General features: G+C 45.2%; 1 protein-coding gene across 1 annotated transcript in view; it reads right to left on the bottom strand.

Moving 5' to 3' along the window:
- mdga2a (MAM domain containing glycosylphosphatidylinositol anchor 2a) overlaps positions 1 to 18,456 on the bottom strand; it is a gene marked incomplete at its 5' end in the record, with an annotated part of 108,560 nt that extends 90,104 nt beyond the window's left edge. Inside the window, one exon of the mRNA XM_083683185.1 lies at positions 18,384 to 18,456. Within this exon, the coding sequence (XP_083539311.1) occupies positions 18,384 to 18,456 (73 nt within the window). The remainder of the gene's footprint in view (positions 1 to 18,383) is intronic.
- Between the last annotated feature and the right edge of the window lie 2,807 nt (positions 18,457 to 21,263).

Here is a 21,263-nt window from a genome sequence, read left to right as displayed (position 1 = left end):
TTGTCAGTGGTTTACAGTTTGATAAACAAGACTGTATATAAACAAGATCGTCCCACTACTGTGTGTGTGTGTGTGTGTGTGTGTGTGTGTGCGTACGTGTGTGTACCTGCCTGCGTGCGTGTACGTGCGTGGGTGGGTGCTTGCGTGTGTGTGTGTGTGCGTGCGTGCAAGCGTGTGTGTGTGTGTGCGCGTGTGTGAGTGGGGACTGCTATACACTAAATCCACAACATGGTGACTACAGTAGGGTACAGCAGAAACACAGGTGGTAACAAATTGGTGTATGACCCTTGAGATGACCTGACCACACAGACTGTGTTTATGGGGTACCTTTCCTCCTACAACAAAGGCATACTAACACTTTATTTTACAGCCCGGTATTAAGTAAACACTTACTTAGAAGGTACTCGGTAAAAGTGTTATTACCTGATAATTGCATATTAATTACGCTGGCTGGTTGTATGACATTCACTGAGTCAAGGAGCTGAGTAAAGGTTTAATAATAATACAAAAAGAAGCACCACGACTGTATATGCCATTTAGTAGCAGGTAGATAGTTAGTTATTTTACCGTCATATTGCTTCAGTATTCAGGAACATCTACTACTGCTTCTATCCAGGGGAAGCTGGTGGAGGTAGAAATCGGGGGACTGGGCTCATTGTAATGCATGGAACGGAATGAGGAATGGTATCAAACAAACGTGTGTTTGATACCGTTCCTCATCCCGTACCGTGCATAACCGATTTCCACATCCACCAGCCTCCCCTGCGCGACCGTACAGTATGGCCTTGGTCTTAAGACAGAGTTCATGCGCCGTGGTTTCGCACCAGAACGACACAGCTCGTCGTAAGAGTCGTGTGACGAAAGAATTGAGCGTCTTGACGGTCCTGCGGCACGCATGCATGTTCGTCGCTCGCTAGTGGTGACCTGCGCTGCTCCGATTCTGCCGACACACGCAGAATGTCACAGCCTGTTAGCTAAGCTTCGAGGGGTCTGCTGTGACCAGAGATGGGGCTTGTTAAATGGATCCCCCCCCCCCCACCCCCCCATGTCAGTGTTTCAGACCTGGCAGGCGACACGACCGTGACCCTGGCTGCGCGTCGGGAAATTGGTTCAAAGGCTGAAATATATCACAGGGCGGAAAAAACCCGCCGATCTAGAACGCCCGTCATACTTGATCTTGTTCAGACAGGGCGATGATATTAACGACCCCCCAAATATGGCCAATGTATCATCACGCGCTACGGTAAACTCATAGAAAGACACACACACACGCACGCACGCACGCATATGCACACACACACACACCCGCATATGAACACACACGCGCGCAGGAACGCGCACGCACGTCCGCACACACACACACACACACACATACACACACACATTTCCATTGAATTACAGCCAACACCCAGCCTGTACAACTTCAGGCTATTAAATCTGCAGGGGCCCATGCCATTTGATGGCAGAAAGCACACACCACACCACAGACACACACACACACACACACACACCACATCACACCACCACAGACAGACAGAAATGGCTTTTCTCTCTCAGCAATTTCAACAATTTCTTCTACTTTTCCATTTATCACTGTCATTTCTTTAAAACTCTTAAAACTCTACGTTCTCTCAGATGTTTCTATAATTTTCTCTCCCTGTACTCTCTCTCTCAGTACTCCCTCTCACTCTACTCTACTCTCTCTTTCTCATCCTCTCTCTCTCCCCTCCTCTCTCTCCCCCCTCCTCTCCTCTCTCTCAGTAATGCATGTGAGCCTCCTCTCCCCCCCCCCCCTCCTGTGTTTCAGCCCCCCTAGAGCTGCTGCCACATCACACAAATGATATGCCTTCAACGTTACATAACCTCCATACAGAACACAGCACAACTTATTTCAGGCCCAGCTTAAACAACAGTTCAAAGGTACGGAGTGAGAGTGGTCCTAAAAACCCAGCTGAGTGAGTGACCACGTCATCCTATTTGTATACACAATGACCTCATAAGGGCTTTCACTCTGCAGTTTCTTAGGCCTAGGGATATGCTTAGCCTATGATTGAGACTGGCCCGGGGCTAGCTTACCCTCAATTCACACATGCATTTGTTAACCCTGGGCTAAGTGTTATTGGATGATGGTATTCCATTAGCCGCCTTTTCCACAGCGGTGGCAGCGCGTGCCAAGGCTTACCAGCGGCCGGCTGGGGCTCAAAGCTCGGTGCTTGGCGCCTAATGAACACGCCTGTTTGAATGTCCACAACTGTCCCGGCTTTCTAGTCCCGTATATACAATCTCCAGTTTGTTTAGATTCTGCAGTACGAAAGGTGGCAAAATTCTATGGAGACAACATGTCAAATCCTCCGGTCTCCCAACAGGTTCTGGTCACTTAAGTCACTTAAGCGCTTAGTGTAACATTTTAGTTGTAAATAGCGCTATTCAAATCAATTTGATAACCGAGCCTGCCACTCACCAAGTTCGCAAGCCAACTAAAGCACTTGGAGGATAAGAACATCCCGCCCTCGCTCTAAAACCGTGCTGCCAGCCCTGTTTGACCTCATAAGGACCAGAGGGGTAGAGGAGGCAAAAAGCCAAAGTTTTAAGCACCGATTAGGCCTGGAGTAAGCCCTGTTGAAGCCCGGGAGTGACTGTGGAAAAGCAATTGGCCTTGGCATACACTGGCACAGACGGCATAAACCCCGCTGTAGAAATCCGGCTAATGAAGTTAACTCTGGCCACTCTGGTGCTAGCTCACTTTAGAATGTGCAAATGTGAACAGTTGCTTAGCCCCAGGCTAAAAGCTCTCTTAGCCCCAGGCTAAGCACAGTGTGAAAAGGCCTACATTATAGTATTCTAATGCTGACTGGATGAGTCATATCTGGCCAAACCACTCTTTATACTCAACGCTAAACAACCAGAGCTGGTCATATTTAATTCATCACATTTTTTTTCCACAGAAGTTTAATTTATTCTCAAGTTTGAATGTGAAAACCACAGCAGGGCATTGGTTGCCACATAACAGTAGTGATGCTTACCGAACCATAACGACACTGCAACAGAATCTGTAAAAGATTATCATAATCCAACTATTACTGTAATTACATTACAGCTTCAAGTATAGAACCATAAAGGGAAGGGAATCCAGTTTTATTATAATTGGAGGCAATAAGACAAGTCATGCGAGTGAAAATAGAGTTCCACCGGTTGTATTTCAGATCATCACTCATGCATCAAGACTTGGAAACAGTTGACAACACACCAATAGATTACACCATTCATCTTCCATGACACAGGGCCGTCTGGGGGGCAGGGGAGCGGGAGAGAGAGCAAACACAAGAGGAACTTGGCCATGTGTAAAATGGCTATCAACAGTTATCAATTCCTTCTGTTCATGCATGCACACCGGTCAGCTCGATGTAGAGAAGAATGGACCGCCACGAATTTCAATTCCATGAAATGTAATATTTGCCCACGTATTACCCCTTTTGAAGGAGAGCAGAACGGAAAAAAATAAATAGACCTGTGTCCTTCCCCAAACAGATTTCTACCAAACAATTACAAGTCATTAGGAACAGGAAATTATTGGATGACAAGGAGAGATTGAGGCTTTGCTAAGACCTCAAATGTACCACAATGTGCATGCCCAACCTTCACAAAACCTGACACATTATCCCTGTCTCCTTTCTTCCTTATTGAGGTCCTGCTCAGTCATGGCTGTATATGCAACACAAAACGTTGGCTGGTTTACCTTTCCTCCTAGACTTTGATTGCTGCTTTTATTAGATGGTTATATATATATTTGTTTTGCTTTTGTTAAAAAAAAATCAATTATTAAATAGAAACTCTATTATTAAATAGTATCTATTATTAAATAGATACTATTAAATGTTATTTTATGCGCTTTCAGATTATTATTGTATTATTGTATGCTTTATAAATGTTAATTATTAAATGATTATTATTATTATTATTATTATTATTAAAACAAATCTACATCAAAGTGAGAGAGTCCTTGGGGTGCTGCAGTGGAGCGTCATCTTAGCTGTGCTAGGAATGTCCAAGGTAGGTACAGCCACCTAACCTGACGAGAGACGCATGGGAGGCATTTTAAATGGCTCTGAACTGCAGGCAATCAGCAACCATTAGGAGGAAGGTCGAGATGGAGCTGTTTGAATGGACCTGGCAGATTAGAGCCTCAACAGAACGTATGTAGAAATGAACTCAATGCTCAGCCAAGGACACTGTAAAATCATTCTCTCTCTCTCTCTCTCTCTCTCAACTCCATCTCTTAATTGAACGTGTTCCCACTCAGTTTTTTTTTCTTAGTTTTTTTTACAGTTAAGGTCAGAGATGGGCATCTCATTACGATATTGTCTGTTTACTTCCTGTCCACCACCCTAAAGCAGTTTTACTGAAGCACAGGGAAACCACTTCAGAGGCCCTAACGACAAAGCAATTAGAGAGGCTGCAGCTGCCCAACTGGGCCTTAAGAGGGGGAAGTGGATTTGCTCACGATTGTTGTATTAGAAGAGTGATGCCAATTAAATTACAGGAGGCTTCAAATACTTCCAAAAATTCCTTCCCAATTTACCTAATAAAGATTTTTTATTGGACTAAGATATGTAAGTGGGCGGGCTAACAACAAGGCTACAAAAATAGGCCATTTCAGCCCCAAAACATCATGGCTACTCTCAAGTAAAACAATAAAACTACCGCACATTTGGTACATAGTATATCTAAGAAGTTTTGTGGTTGAAACTGCAGTAACTATTCAGTTTGAAAATGAATTCTCCATAGGTGTGCGTGAAGGAACGATTTCAGTCTCCATAACCGTTGTTTTGTGAAAGAATCTGTGAATGTCAATGGCCTGTTTTCACAAAGCACAACAATTAAACATGCATGGTTTCCTGTTGTACAAGAGGAATCATATGTTTGGAATTTCTGGGGAAACCTGCTATCGCAATTGATTGAATATAAGTCAAAGGTGGCACCAGGAGAGAGCAGCTTCACTGTGGAATGAATGAGACCTCTGGAATGTGAACGGGATTGTTGCAGGACAAACTGTAACCAAGCATGGTACTGTAATACCAGCATTAGTACATAAACATCCACTTAATCCAAATACTGTGATATTTCCCCAAAAGGTAAGGATTTTTCTCATCGCTATCTAAAATCAATGTTTTTCATGTAGAATTGTAATGCCTCCCTAATACCATAATCTCTATCCCGCGGTCTATACGATGATCTTAAATAAATTGAATGAACACAGGAAATGAAATCACTCATCTGTTATAAACTATTGACTCTGGTTCTGCTGTCTGCGGTAAAAGGCGTGTTTATTCAATCCATAGAAAAAAACAATTATCAACATTATTACATTGTAATTATGTCACATTATTAGTGTACATTTGTTTGCTTTTATCTCTGAGCAAACATCTCCATTGGCAGTTGATGTGTGGTATGTATCACTGACACAACACCTGCTATCCTTATATGGGCATTCTGAGGTGGAGACCCCAAATAAAAGACCCAATGTTATTGGATATTCCTCAAACAGGAAAGACAAAATTCTATTGAGTCTGAGAAAGCTCATGCCTCACCCCCATGCTGTTGTTTTTCAACAAGCTAGCGAGTTAGTTAAAAGTTAGATGTTTGGAGTTTTCCACCTCGCGTGCTCACTTGTGATATCTGATTGGTGCTATGACCTGTCAGTAATTTCCCTCTGGAACACCAACAGCCCACCCACTTCTGACTGCTCAGTAACCGTTGAACAAGGTCTGTTTGACAGACTCTAGAGTGAGTTTGTCGTCGAGAGACAATGTGCTGCATTTATATGCTTCCATAAAATACCGTAACACAGCAGTGAACTGAAAAATCTACTCCACATCCTGTTTGTATGTTTCTCTCTTCTAGTACATGTCGCACCAACGGTTGACAAGGTAGAAAATGTTCATACTGTAGTTTGATTCGCTGTGCTTTGACATGTCGGCTAAATATACAGGAACAAACAGGAGCATAAACGTACTGTTCAAGTGCTTACTGTACAGCAGAATGCTTTTCTGCTATATTCCCTCCTCTTCTACAAGCGCAGGCAGCTCTAGAACGCCTCAAGGCGATACATTGTAAAGAAAACCTCTACGGCACAAGACAAAGTATCTCTAAAAATAGACCTGTATTCTGATGCATTCATCTGTACAGGTATACATAAGCAGCAGAGTATTTCATCAGGCTCGGGTCGTTGGGAAGTAAAAAAAAAAAAAGCTAATGAAAGAAGAGAGAGAGTGTTCCAATTCCGATCTCGTCCATTTATTCTCCGTCGAACTTGATGTCAGAGAGAGCTTCCCGTATAAGCTAGTACGTCTTCTCATCGTTTAATGTCCTCTCGTGAAGTTGACCAGAGAGGAGGAGGAGGAGCAAGCAGCGGACCTAAATGGCCTAAGGAGCAACCCTGCCTTGGCAGTAATGGGATTCTCTTTTGGCTCTCCTTTTCTTCTTCTTTTTCAATGCTAATGTCCTGCAAAAGGGCAGATATCGGCGATGAGGAGAACGGTAATGTTGAAGAATGGTAATGCTACCGACTGACTGGACTGCCCCGTTGGACCACAACCAAACAACCGATGTTTTTCTCTGTGTCTGACGGTGGTTGTGAGAGAGAGAGAGAGCGTCCCTGAGGCGTGCCTTGACAGAAGCCATCCATACCGTGGGTCGCTCGGAGGCGCTGCTCGCCACTTCATTGACAGCAGCCACAGCTCGTTCCATTTGTCTGAAAGACTGAGGAGCCGATCTCAGTGTGTAGTCAGTAGCCCATCCATCCGCAGTGTATAACAGACTGTTGCCTCTCCCTTTAGGCCCCTTGATGATCTATTCCTCTTCTAGTTGACGAGGGCCTGAGAGGTTGGAGCAGCTGAAGTACCAAGGGGAGGCTGGTTGGAGGTAGAAATCGGAGGACGGGCTCATTGTAATGTGTGGAATGGAATGAGGAAAACACGTGTGTTTGATACCATTCCTTATTCGGTTCCACACATTACAATAAGCCTATCCTCCGATTTCTACTTCCAACTAGCCTCCCCTGTTCAGTCGAAGACCGTAAAACCCCAGGGACGTTCTCTTTAGGAAGTAGCCAAGGGGAGGGAGGGTAAACCTGGACGGACTACCATTCCCGAGTGAGAGTGCAGCCAACCAGGAAATGAAGCGCCATATTGCTCCCAGTAATCTGTACAGGGCTGCTATATCCTCATTAAGGTTCATTAACACTTATTAACACACGTTTCCCTCTAAATCTACAGCGAATGGCTTGATTAACACAGGAACATAGGAACATAGAGAGAGAGAGAGAGAGAGAGAGAGAGATGGGGAAGAGAGAGAGAGAGAGAGATGGGGGGGTTGAGAGGGAGGGTGTAGAGCGAGAGAGAGAGAGTTGATGGAGAGAGAGAGAGAGAGAGCAGCCAACAGAAGAACACTGTAGTGTAATCGAAACAGCACTTTGTGAGATTCTCTATTTAGATTGATATTCAGTTTCAAATTCAGCCAATCTCTGTTGACTACACAGTTTGGTTGCAACAGAAAATATACAATATCACCACACAGACCGTACCGTTAAGCAACCTATATGGATGGAGATCTAAACCTTAAAAGGCATTAGCAGGTTGTAACAGTGTTACACCGGAAGGCGTTTAAGATATGATTCATTCATGCACAACATATACTAGGTGGTGTATATATAGTATCTCCACTGCTGGAAAAGCACCGTATGAATCAAATCCACTATTATCCATTATTCCATTATTATTCCATCACATTTCCTCCTCTTGGTTCCGTAAAGTTCTGTCCATTCTACTCCGTTAAATTTCTAGGCAGAGTGAGCTAAGCCCAGGTTAAATGATATTACCACTGTTGACAGCTATCCTTTTAATCTGAAAGTTTGGGGATTATCTTGATCCCATGGTGTCCCAAAAGTGATCCACATTAACATTGTGTCTTTATAATAGACTTCATTTTTTCTTTCTGTGTGTGTGTGTGCGTGTGCGTGTGCGTGTGCGTGTGCGTGTGTGTGTGTGTGTGTGTGTGTGCATGTGTGTATGCGAGTGTGTGTGTGTGTGTGTATGCACTTGCGCGTGTGTGTGTGTGTCTCTGTGTGTGTGTGTGTGTGTGTGTGTGTGTGTGTGTGTGCCTGCGTGCCTACCTGCATGCGTACAGTACAGTATGTGCACGTTTGCGTGGGTGCATTTGTGCGTAATACCCCTAACAATGTCAAGCATCACATAACAACAGCGTAGAGTACAGCAGTGACATAACAGTGTCTGTGAGACATGTCTGTTCCATCATCCTTTTATCTAACCAGTCTGGTGAGACAGAATACGAGCCACACGCCAACACGCCGACTCAAAACTCACCTGAGATTCCATAGGTATCACATGACATAGAGAGATTTCAATCAATCAAAATTGGATTCAACCTTATCTGTATAGTGTTTTTTTCTTTTTATAAAACGCTTTTGTTCCTATGTACTTTGCTAAAAGTGACCCCGGCCTAACTTCCCACCACCCCCCCCCCTCCCACCCGAAAAGCGAGTGGAGGCATAGTGGGTAGATATAAAAAAAAAACTGCCTCGTCAGCACGATAGCTGAATTTAATTTGTTGGATAGAAACATCTTTCACCCATAATAGGGGATCCTGTGTGTATGTTTGTGTGTTGGCATCGTAATGGAAAGCTTTACACAACACCTTTAAGTGTTATTGATTAGATTTGAGATGATGATGGGTTCTGCTTTGAAAGCCTTGTTTCTCTGGACGAGCTCCAATCTGCCTTTAGGAAACTAATGGTGCATTCACAACACTTCCTCGGAAAACTCGCCTCCCACCTTGATTTAGCGGAGGATTCGACGTGGCGAGCTCCCTGACTGGCTCATTCTGAGATCTGAGATAGCTCAGAGTGGAGAAACTCAGAGATCTTATAGTAACATGAGTTGCCCAGTTGTACATTTCCAAGTTTCTTTTTTTTCGAGGAGCAGATAAATGCAGCATAGACACCAACCCCCCCAGATTCCAGACAACAGGCTCTGCATGCTCCACACGCTCCACACTCCAGAGTCTGTCAAACAAAGCTTGTTCAACGGTTACTGAGCAGTCAGAAGTGGGCAGGCTGTTGCTGTTCAAAAGGAAATGACTGAAAGGTCGTAGCACCAATGAGATATCACAAGCGAGCACATCCAGTTTTTAAATCAAACAACAAGCTTTTTTTGTTTTTAGACTGTTGGACATCTCCATCGCTAACCGGCTAGCTAGCTTCCGTAAACAACTCGAGGACGAAAACGGAAAAACAACAGCGTGAGGGTGGTGGGGGGGGGGTGGGGGGGTGAGGGAAGAGCTTTCTCAAGCTCAATAGAATGTCGTCCTCCTTGTGTTTCGAGGGAGATCCAACCACATTGGGTCTTTTATTTGGTGTCTCCACCTCAGAATGCCCATATAAGGATAACAGGCGTTGTGTCAGAGACGCATGGCCTGTGAACTGAGGCTTCATCACGGGTGGCTGTTTCTGAAAGACCTTCACTGCAACAGAATCATTTATAATAGGGGCCAAAGACAGTGCTGGAGGACAGGAACGCTCCACGTTATTTTTACATCCCAACACCCCCTCATGGGATCATGTACATGCAAGGAGGATGTCACTAGGGGGTCAAATCATATCATGCCAGGGGAAGAGCCATGTTTAGCCTATTGCCACGGTAGTTAAAAATATCACACCCGGATTACTGTCGTTCAGTTCGTCTAAATCATGCCAGAGCAGTAGGATTACTATTTCATAGGGAAGGTATGGTACTGTAACTCCTAAAAGACGCCTGTGCAAAAGCAACATTGAATATGTAAACTGAGAGCAAAAACGATGGGTGGAGACTGATGGTTCTTACAGTGCTTGAACGGTATCAATGGGTGGAGACTGATGGTTCTTACAGTGCTTGAATGGTATCAATGGGTGGAGACTGATGGTTCTTACAGTGCTTGAACAGTATCAATGGGTGGAGACTGATGGTTCTTACAGTGCTTGAATGGCCTTGTGTGCATGCCTCTATCTAAGACACAGATTAAGATACATTTTGGACTAATTTTAATTTTTTAATCCAGATGCTATGTAGGATCCTTGGGGCAACTCTCAACTACTCTCAACTAATCTAATCCTCACCATTACCTTACCCTTATTCTTAACCTTACCCTAACCTTAAAGGGATAGTTCACTTTCCTAATCCTCACCATTACGTTACCCTTATTCTTAACCTTACCCTAACCTTAAAGGGATAGTTCACTTTTTTACGCCTTATAGTCAGATGGTTCCTTACCCTGAAAGTAGTCCATGGGGCAGGAGAAACTGTTACCCACAATTCAGAGTAATTTAAATAGCCACTACTAACTTCAGCTAACTTTAGCCACCTCTAACAAAAAACCATTGAGCGTGAATGGGAGCCAAGAGACAACGTTCAACATTGCAACTGAAATGAACTTTCTGACTTGGTTGGTCGTTACTTTGAGTTGAACTTTGTCTCTAGATCCCATTCACAGCCATTGATATTTTGTTAGCGCTGTTACTGTAGGTATCCAGCAGAGATGCTAGCATAGCACACTCCCTTAGATCCAAAGCTAATGTATTATGTCCAGCTATATCTATCTAACACATCCATACTGTATAATCCACTGCCCTGAGCGCCCCAAAGAAAGACCTCTCAGGGAAGAATGTAAACAAACCTCCGCCTAAGTGTGTTATGCTAATGTTGTCATACCCACAACACAGCACAAAGTACCCAGCAATAATGAGCTCTGACTCTACCTGCTGGCCTCCAGATGCTAGGATTAATGATTTTTCCACAGTACTTTTTGGTGTGTGTGCGTGTGTGTACGTGCATGCGTGTGTGTGTGTGTGTATTTTCTGTATAATTAAGGTAATCACAGAAAGATATGATGGAAAATAAGGAAGGCTCTGCAGCCCGTCAAGCCTCCCTTGTCGATCCAACAGGCGGAGAGACATCTGAGCCATGGGAGCCATGGGAGCCATTGGAGTTCCACTCCCAACTCTCCAAATGTCTTTACTCGCCTGACCTCAATAAAGGCTCCACCTGTGCCCATCTAACGCTTGTTGTCAGGCTGGTCAGCAGGGAAAGGCTGGCAGAGGTAGACATCGGAGGACGGGGGCTCGTTGTAATGCATGGAACGGAATGAGGAACGGTATCAAACACACGCGTTTTGGGATACCGTTCCTTATTCCGTTCCATGCATTACAATGAGCCCCCATCCTCCGATGTCTACCTCCGCCAGCCCCCTCCTCCTCCTCCTCATCCCCCTGGATGGCCACACGTCAGTGTCAGTGCCACCTGTCCTGCCTGGTCCTCAACTGGCAATCACCGAGAAGGGCTGCCTGTCCTACACACCTGCTACCTGTCACCTTCAATTCACACACACACACACACACACACACACACACACACACACACACACACACACACACAGACTCTTGCACACACACACACACACCTCTCTCTGTCATCCATGGTCGGGCTGTTAACAATGGCTGTTGGCAATGGATTGGAATGAATGTCTCCACTGCTCATCCAATGGGGTTCTACCACAATGTGATGCGGGAGCATCATGGTAGTGTTCTACTGTAATTACTCTGGTGACAACATTTACTGAACGTGTCGATGCACGTTGCTCCATGGCGCTTTAGGCATGGTCGGTGGGCAAAAACTACACCGTAAATGGATCTGAGAAGCGACAGTCTCCGTGACGAATCCGAGTGTTGTACGGATGGTAAAACAACAAGGCGCTGAGTGTGTGATCGTTAAAGGAACGCATCTACAGTACTGATGAGTGAGTGAGTGGACTGTGAGCCGCGCATTCTGCCCAATCTGTCTGTCGCTTCAAACATCCAGCCCCCCCCCCCCCCTCTCTCTACCCCCGGAACCCCTCTCTCTCTACAACCCCACCAACCCGCCCCCCTCTCTCTCTCTCTCATTCTCCCTCTCTCTCCCTTCTTCCCTCCGCTCCCCCCTCCCTCACTCTCTTTCTCTCTGCCCCCCCCCCCCTCTCTCTCTCTCTCTCTCTGACAGATGGTAACCTAAGGCCAGAGAATGCCATTATGCAGACTGTCCAGATTAACCAGATACAAATGAGCAGATACTGTAGGTGCTGTCACAAAATATCACACACACTATCGCAGACAATATCACACACAATATCACACACAGGATCACACACTATCTGTCAACTGTGCCTACCCTCATTGATAATATCCAATGCTGCTACTTAAGGTCATGCCGTCAGGGAGGGAGAAGGGAGACAGAGAGAGAGACAGAGAAGAAGAGAGAGGGAGGGAGAGAGAGAGAGAGAAACATGGCAAAACAATGCTGTGTGAGACCTTTGTTCCAACGAGCCCTGTAATGGAGTAATTCATATGTAACGTGTGGTTATGTAATTGTGCATCATAGGGGAGGCTGGTGGAGGTAGAAATCGGAGGATGGGCTCATTGTGATGTATGAAACGGAACACACGTGTTTGATACCATTTCTGATTCTATTCCATGCATTCCAATTCCTCCCCTGGTGCATCACAACAATTACTGACTCCTTACCAGATGATAATTAGCTTAGGGAAATGCATGAAAAGGTAATTACATTACAATGAATAGTGGAACCTTTTCATGGTCGATTGGCATTTATCCTCCAAAATGTTACTACAATTCAGCGTTTTTGGAACTTTTTTTTTATCTGGTGAACACTTACTTACACCTCACCTCGCCCCCCCCACCCTGCACCAAACTCTAAGAAGAGCCACTTCTGCATCTGTAGAAAGCATTAGCAGAGCAGAAGAAAAATGCTGAGCGTTTCTCATCCCATAATTGAATTCCAAATGAAAACAAACAGCTCGAGACTAAATAAACTCAGTGTGGTGTGAGTGTTTACCTCTTACAGAAACAGCTACTGTACAATACCTTGATCGCGTAGATATTTCAAAAGCTCGGATGCTGCTCAGTGGACAGAGTGTACACATCACAGCGGCTGGGAGTTTCTACATTTAGAAAAGCACTGTAATTCTCTGTTTCGGAAATAAAAGTGCAGTGGAAATCTAAAAAAGATCTGAACAGGTAATCATTTTTCGGTAAGCTGCCTCAGCTGTTCAACATTCTATTTATAAGCTCTCTGGGTCTTCTGGAGGTCTCTCTCTCTCTCTCTCTCTTTCTCTCTCTCTCCTCTACCTATCTCTCCCCTCCCTCCCTCTCCCTCCCCACCTACCTCTATCCATCTCCCCCTCACCCTCTCTCTCTTTATCTCTCCCCCTTCTTCTTCTATCTCTCCATCCCTCTCTCCCCCTCCCTGCCGCTCTGCCGCTACAGTACACCAACCCTGCTCACGGAGACAGGTGACGTCAAATGGTGATCTCTCCGCTCTCCGCTGATCCCTGAACAGTAGTAATACCCCTTTCAGCAGGCATGCTGTTTGCTGTTGGCATTGTTGTTCCTGACCTACAGTCGTCATAATCACAGCACAGTGCCTTTAATGCTGAAGAGCACACGCAGCGCATACAGGGGATGTGACAACAGCTTCAATAAAACATGGTAATGGCTGTGGTCTGTGGGAGAGCATTCACTTTCACAGACTTCCTCTCTAGACGACAACAGGGGAGGCTGGCGGAGGTGGGAATCCGAGGACTGGGGGCTCACTGTAACGCGCGGAACGGAATGGGGAACGGGCATCAAAACGCACGCGTTTGGTGACCGTTGTTGATTGCGCTCCGTGTGTTACAGAAAGCTTGTCCTCGGATTTCTATCAACCTCCACCAGCCACCACCATGTCTCCCCTGCAGGACAATGACTATTTCTGTTTGTCCTGTGTGAACTACTTTCTGGTAGTGGTTCAAATCTATAAATTAAAACAATAAGGGGACGTTCAGTGGCGTAGCACACTAAGGCGCATACCATATCATCGCAAGGTCCCTGGTTCGATTCCTGCCATTGACATATCCTGCATGTCATCCCTCCTCTCTCTCTCTCCCATCCTTCCTGTCAATCTCTACTATCTCTATCCCAATAAAAAACAGAAATGCCCTAAAACATATATTTAAAACGAGCCCACGTGTGGTTTAAAGTGGCCTTTCATCAGAGACATCACGGACTGTGTGAACACCAAGGACGTCGTCATTTACTCCTCAGTATGCAGACCGTTTAACCTACTGTACCGCACCAAATGGACACATTTAAGCATGGGAGAATGACTAGGAGCATAAAGAGGCCGAGGTCAGCGCTCCATCCATCCATAGAAAGCCTTGGAGAAATGCTTCTTTTCCCTTTTTTTTTTCTGACTCGAACCAAGCGGAATGTTCTATAGCCTAACCCGAACGGACGGCGTTCTTCTGTTCTGTGTTTTCGCTATTAACTGAGTGAATGTGACTGGGGAATCGAGGTTTCTTTCAGACTCAGATCGTGCGTAGATTCCGGAGGCGGAGGCAGCAACCATCTTTCAAGAGAGAGAGAGAGAGAGAGAGAAAGAAGAGAAGATGTGGCCATATGTTGATGCAGGGAATTCTGAATGAATGTGTTTCGCCGGAATCGTTTTTCTTTTTCCCTTGCCATTCACTTACACACACACACACACCCACCCACACACACACACACACACACACACACACACACACAGGCGAGCACACCCATATACACACACACACGCACACAGGAGTGCACGCACACACACACACACACACACACACACACACACACACACACACACACACAGTACATTATTTGACCCGTGGATGGAGTCTTCCCCCCTGAGGGTTTGTAGGATGGATAGTAGCAGGTGGGTGAGAGAAGGGCTAATTTGAATATGGTTCACACTAACAGGAGAACGAGGGGGCGAAGGAGGGAAGGTCTCAGTGGAGGAGGAAATCAGAACGAGATAGAAAAGAAAGAAACAAGCAGAAAAATCTTCAACTTTCCCGATCCAGCATTCACTTGAATATTTTACGATTCATACAGGGTCAGGTTGGGAAGGAATCCCCTAAAGCAGACAGGTTCAAGGCTTTGTAGCTAGACTTGAAAAGCATTCGACACTGAAAAAGAGAACACAGTGGAGATTTGATACTTCTGGTGTTGTTGTTTTTTTAAGTGAGTTGCAATTCAAATCATTTTCATATTTGTCATCAGTAAATGAACATAATGCAGACTGACAGTACACTACCCCGAAATACGTTTTGAAAATGCCATCTCAGATTATGGTAGAATACAGCGCTGCAGCAACATTCCAAACAACATGTTATACAAGTGGAAGGAGAAAGGTCATGATTACATTGTTCTTGACCTACAGTATGTAAATAGGATGAACCTTCCAGCCATGGCTAGATCCAGCTGCTCTTCTGCTGTATCTTTGTGCGCGCGTGCGTGTTGGGTACTGTGGTGTGTGTGCGTGTGTGTGTGCTGGTTACTGTGATGTGTGTGTCTGTGTGTGTGTGTGTGTGTGTGCATGCGTGTGTGTGTCGGGTACTGTAACGTGTGTGTGTGTGTGTGTGTGTGTGTGTCGGTTACTGTGACGTGTGTGTGTGTGTGTGTGTGTGTGTGTGTGTGTGTGTGTGTGTGTGTGTGTGTGTGTGTGTGTGTGTCGGGTACTGTGACACGTGTGTGTGTGTGTGTGTCGGGTACTGTGACACGTGTGTGTGTGTGTGTTGGGTACTGTGACGTGGGTGTGCGTGCGTGCGTGCGTGCGTGCGTGTGTGGAGTGCATGCGCGTGTTGGGTACTGTGACAGCTAAAACATAATAAAGTAGACCCCTGATTAAGGCAACTGCCGCTTCATCCGTCCCATATTGAGAGCTCTGGTCTCAGGGAACTCGCTCTTTTCAAAGCTCATGTAGCTTCACATTTCTATTGATCTTCAATGAGGCACAAAAAGGAATATGAAGGAGTGTGATGATCAAAGATGTACTAGCTCTCAGACCATCCAAATCAAAGTGAGCTACATTATGAAGCTTCAGTAACTGATAAAGTAAAGGCCTACTCTACAGTACCCATTAAACTAACCATACTGTACGGTATATATTGTAATTTAAAGCTGTAATATTGTAATTAGTGGTTAGGAAAGGAAAGATTAGACCTGGCCTTCCCTAAAAGTAGAAGGATCTTATCTCTATAATTTTCCTCAGATACAGTACAAGTATAGCTATATAGTACGACATAGACGCCCAAATGGGCCTGTGTGTTGTCCTGCTGCTGAGTCGGGGGAGGCCGGTAGAGGTAGAAATCGGAGGACAGGCTCATTGTAATGATTATGATTGTAATTATAATGCATGGAATGGAATGAGGAACGGTATCTTGATGCCATTCCTCATTCCGTTCCATGCTTTACAATGAGCCTTGTCTTCCGAATTCTACCTCCACCGGCCTCCCCTGTTGCTGGAGTCTACCTTGAAGGAGAACAACAACATGCAGTAGTATACCATCAGTCTGCTGGCTAATATGAACACAGGTGTGAAATGAACTGAAACGAGGTGTGAGTTAAACAGTGGCTTATTCCTGTGTAGATCTGGCACACGTGTTCGATACCCTTCCTCCTTACAATTCCAACTCCACCGCCGGCCTCCCCTGAGTCGACGTGGACAGTGAAACCTCTATGGACACCATATTGGATGAAACACGGAGACAGAAACCTCATACCATATGTGGCCACCAGTAGCTGATCTCCATACAGGCCTCTTTATGCTTACTCATAGCGGTGCCTACCAGAGCCAAATGTTTCAGAAAGGCAGATAACATGTGCTAGTATAGTCTAAACAAACATATGGGTCAAAAGATCATGGGGGGGGGGGGGGGCACATCAATTCACCATTAGTGAATCCTAGGGCATGCCATATCCTTTGAGGGGTCAGCTGTTACGTGAGGCCTGCTGTTGTGGTTAAAGTACTAGGTACGGTCAAAGTAGGCTGCAAACATCTGGAAGCTTATAGGCCTACAGTATATTGTGATCTCATACATTTCCTTTCCTTGTTAATCCGGGCAGTCACATAAGATAAGGCTACCAATAAAAAAAGCTTTTCCTTTAAGCATGGTGCATCTGACGTCAATCCCTTTAGGATGCCAAGTGTGTGTCATGTGGCCGCTATACTTCAATCAGGAGCAGCAGTAGATTAATGTTGACACGAGAAGGGCTATAACACGCAGCCACGTGCACAGGGGGGTAGGGGGCATCTGCCCCTTTGCCCTGCCACTCACACGTAAGTACCCTCCTGTTTGATGTTATATATAACATCATATATATATATAACATCAAACAGGAGGGTACTTACGTGTGAGTGGCAGGGCAAAGGGGCAGATGCCCCCCTACCCCCCTGTGCACGTGGCTGCGTGTTATAGCCCTTCTCGTGTCAACATTAATCTACTGCTGCTGCTATATAAATATATATATATATATATATATATATATATATATATATATATATATATATATATAAAAACATGACATACGCGTGTGGATACACCTGCGCCTGCCCTTCCTTAAGTCTGTGCGCGGTCCTGAAAACATGAAGAACAGAGAGCCCCGGGGGAGGATCACCCGTTACAGAAGTGAGGTACCCTGGAGGTGGGGGGGGTCCCATGGCGAGGTGACAGGTGACCGCCGCTGGGAACACGACTCTGAGGTGATGATGGTATGTGACAGTCGGGAGGTGATTTCTCAGGCTCCCGTAAAGCCCACTCAATGGTTCACAATAACAACACTGTCCCATTTCAACCTTCAACCGCACCGCAGGTCAACATTCACAGGCCTGTTTTCTAGCCTAAATCGAACACAAAAATCCAACAACGAGTGATGGTACCGTTCGGAATCGACAGTATAAACCCCGCCACTAACCATGTGTCAGATCTACAGACGCACATGCCCACCAGCTGGTCCCAGATCATGCCAGGCTATAGAATGATTGGGAGACCGGTGAGATGCTGTTTGCGTGCTGCTTGCGACGGAGGGTGGTGTTGGGTTGCCACTGCTGCCAAACGGGTTACCCCACGCACAAATGTGGCGGTGCCACTGGAATAGAATATTGACTGTGCGAAGTGTGTGTGTGTTTCAACCTACACTCCAAACACGGTGCCAATGTAGAGAGCGACTGTGGTGCGTTGCTAACCACCCATGCACCGCTGGCTGGAATAGCCATATGCCCGGTGCACCTGTGGTTTCAGCGAGGCCACCGTCTTCAAATACAACGTCATGACATAGCCTACCTGTTGTACGATCAGTTTGGACAGGGTGGGATGGTGAGGGAGAGACGTGTCGACAACGGATGATACAAAATATCATTGGTGTCTTTTTTCCACAAGGTCAAATTGGTATTCATTAAAGCTGTAGGATATTTAATCATGCATTTGCTTACCATACACTCCCTGGCAGTGAATGCCCTCCAATAAGACGTTGAACAGCCACAAGAGACCGAATACTAAACCCATCTTCACGTTAATATCAACATATCCACTTGGATGGTGACAGGTCCTTCTCAAGGCAATACAGGCGGCTGGTCAGAACTCTGTTCCTGCTGCTCCGAACCAGGATTCGGCTTAAATGTCGCCTAGTTCAATCACCTGGTAAAGAATATGCGTTTGATCTGATCCTATAGATTTATATTCTGTTCTGTCCATATTTCTACGGGGAAAGTGCGTGTCTTAGGTTGATTGAGTCACAGTGATGGAGAAAAACGGATGAAAGGTGAACCTAGAATGGCATGTCAGTCAAAACCGGCTCGCTCCGTTCATACTTCACACCGGTACCCTCGTGAGAGTCTCCTTGATTGTGACATTGCAAAAGTAGCCGTGGATGCAACGCAGAGAAATGTTTCGAAGATGAAAACGGTCTTATTCGCAGTCCAGTGATATCCGCGCGTATCCACTGCCGCTTCGCCAGTTCCGCCAGCTTCCATTGCTATACTGGAATGAAACACATACTGGTATCCACCTGCAGTTTACCTCCCCTGTCAGCGGCTTGCCACGGGACAAGCAAGGCAGAAAAGGCGCTCCGAGATGCTGAGTCGCTGCTGCCGCTAGATGCTGCGTTCCTGCTACCGCTCCGGCCAGGGAGACGCGGAACGTGCCATCCCCGTTAGATTCTGAGAATTCGCGGTTTTCAGAACAGACGCGCATTCGACTGAAGTTATCTAAGCCTGCTCCTTGTCAGTGTCTCACAACGACAGAAAAGGAAACGGAAAGGAGTCGTCGTGGCGTGTGGGTTTTTATCTCACAATTATTCCAGCATCGAATTCTAATGTTGAAGAGGACGTGTGCCGAGGTAGTCAGTCACGCTGCGCACTACGTGCTGCGCTGAAAACGCAAGCCGAGCCTCCGCTTCCCCGACGACGTCAAGTGCGTGACTGCCCAGATCTCATTTGTATGAGAGACACTCTCGCACTGAAAAACCGACCATGATAACATGGGCTTGTGAGCGATTGTTTCACTCAAGCATTCACCTAGGAAGGCACGTTTCGGGCGGAATTATATTGTCATTGTAGGCCTATGACGCATAGGCTGCAATCTGGAGGCTTAGTCAAAGTTCAAAGCATTTGCTCTTATGGCAGATCCAGTGATGCATATGATGTGCTCTCTAACTGCGTGGTCTCACGACTACTCTTAACAATTGGTGTGGTGGTTTAGATGACATCCAACATAATGTTCATAAAGAGTTTAGACAGTGACTCAAACTGACAGAGGATAAACACTTATGCAATCAGATCACGATGTAATAGGCCTATGCGTGCATATGAACACACATGTATGTTTTTATATATATTTTATATATTTAATTTAATTATATATTTCACAAGTAATAAACTATAATGCTCTTTGGAATAACATATATTCTATGTTTGGCAGGAAGGTAGTTTTGTTTTGGCACAGCCCCCTGCAGTTCCCTCATGACCACCATGTTCATTTTACAGCCGACTTCGCTTGTTGTATGAACACACGTGTTTGATACCATTCCTCATTCATGCATCACTGCCTCCAATTCCTACTTCCACTAGCCTCCCCTGATATCTAAGTATAGTTTGGCAGACTTGTGTTTGAGGCCCGAGTAAGTGGGTACAGTGCACAAAGCTTAGGCTACATGACACTCAAGTTCAAATTCAAAACCTTTATTGTCCATTTTGAGGGAAAGAAATGACATTCGTATTCAGCTTTCATGGCTTTACATCACACACAAAATACAACAAAAGACAAAATAGAGTCCAGCTGATGTTCTGCCATTGGGCCGCCAGCACCCCTGCTCTCTAGCCAATGACTCCAGTGGAGTTGTACCCTGACTGCCCTCTACTGGAAATGGGGGAAAGTGGGTAAATAAATTCAGCATCATAACTTTCTTTTGGGGGTGAAAAAATATAAAATTAATGGAGCCTGCACACTGAAATGATCCAACACATACCTTTATTAAACAAACGTCTCGATCCAACACATACCTTTATTAAATAGGTCATATGGAAAAATGACAACCAAGTCATGGTATCACATGATGGCAATGACATGTTTGCCTATACAGTAGTCATGTCAATTCAGCTGTACAGTGACAACAGATATTGCAATGTTACATACGTAGCCATTAATACAACACTAAAGATACTCTTAATGAGGTACAAATGCCCTACAGATACTACATGATTACAATGTGTCACTATTTTCATTACAATGTCACTGAAATGAAGAGCAATGAAACTGATTCACATTCACAATACACAATCGGGTTCGTCAGAGAGAAGATGGTTTGAGACAGTATTGATAATACCATTCCATGATTGTAATGCACGGAATGGAATGAGGAATGGGATCAAACACATATTGAATGGTATCAAACACCATTCTTCATTCCATGCCATGCATACAATGACAACGATCCTCCCATTCCTGGTCTAGTATTGTTGCATGGTGCACCTCAACAGTAGCATTGCTGTTTGATAGACGGTTGGTTTTCTTCTAACCTCCAGGTGACGTTGTGGTGGCAGCTGTGTCAAACACTGTTACCTGGTGCTGTAGATGGATGACTGCCCCTTGGAGGTGAACAACACTTGCTCTTTCACCTGCCATTTTGTTGTAGAATGCTACTGTTCAAATGAATGTTCTTTCCTATGGGGAAACTGCCATTTCCCTTGATAAGTTCACACAACTATTGTTTTACACAGTTTCATTTATTTGTCAATATTTAAACATTTGAACAACGGAGAGAGTTTCGCTCTAACTTGTCAGATGCTAAACTGCCCTTGATTCTAATTCTAATT

Source organism: Argentina silus (assembly GCF_951799395.1).
Source record: "Argentina silus genome assembly, chromosome: 13".
NCBI classification, from domain to species: domain Eukaryota; kingdom Metazoa; phylum Chordata; class Actinopteri; order Argentiniformes; family Argentinidae; genus Argentina; species Argentina silus.
This window is presented reverse-complemented; position numbering and strand designations above follow the sequence as displayed.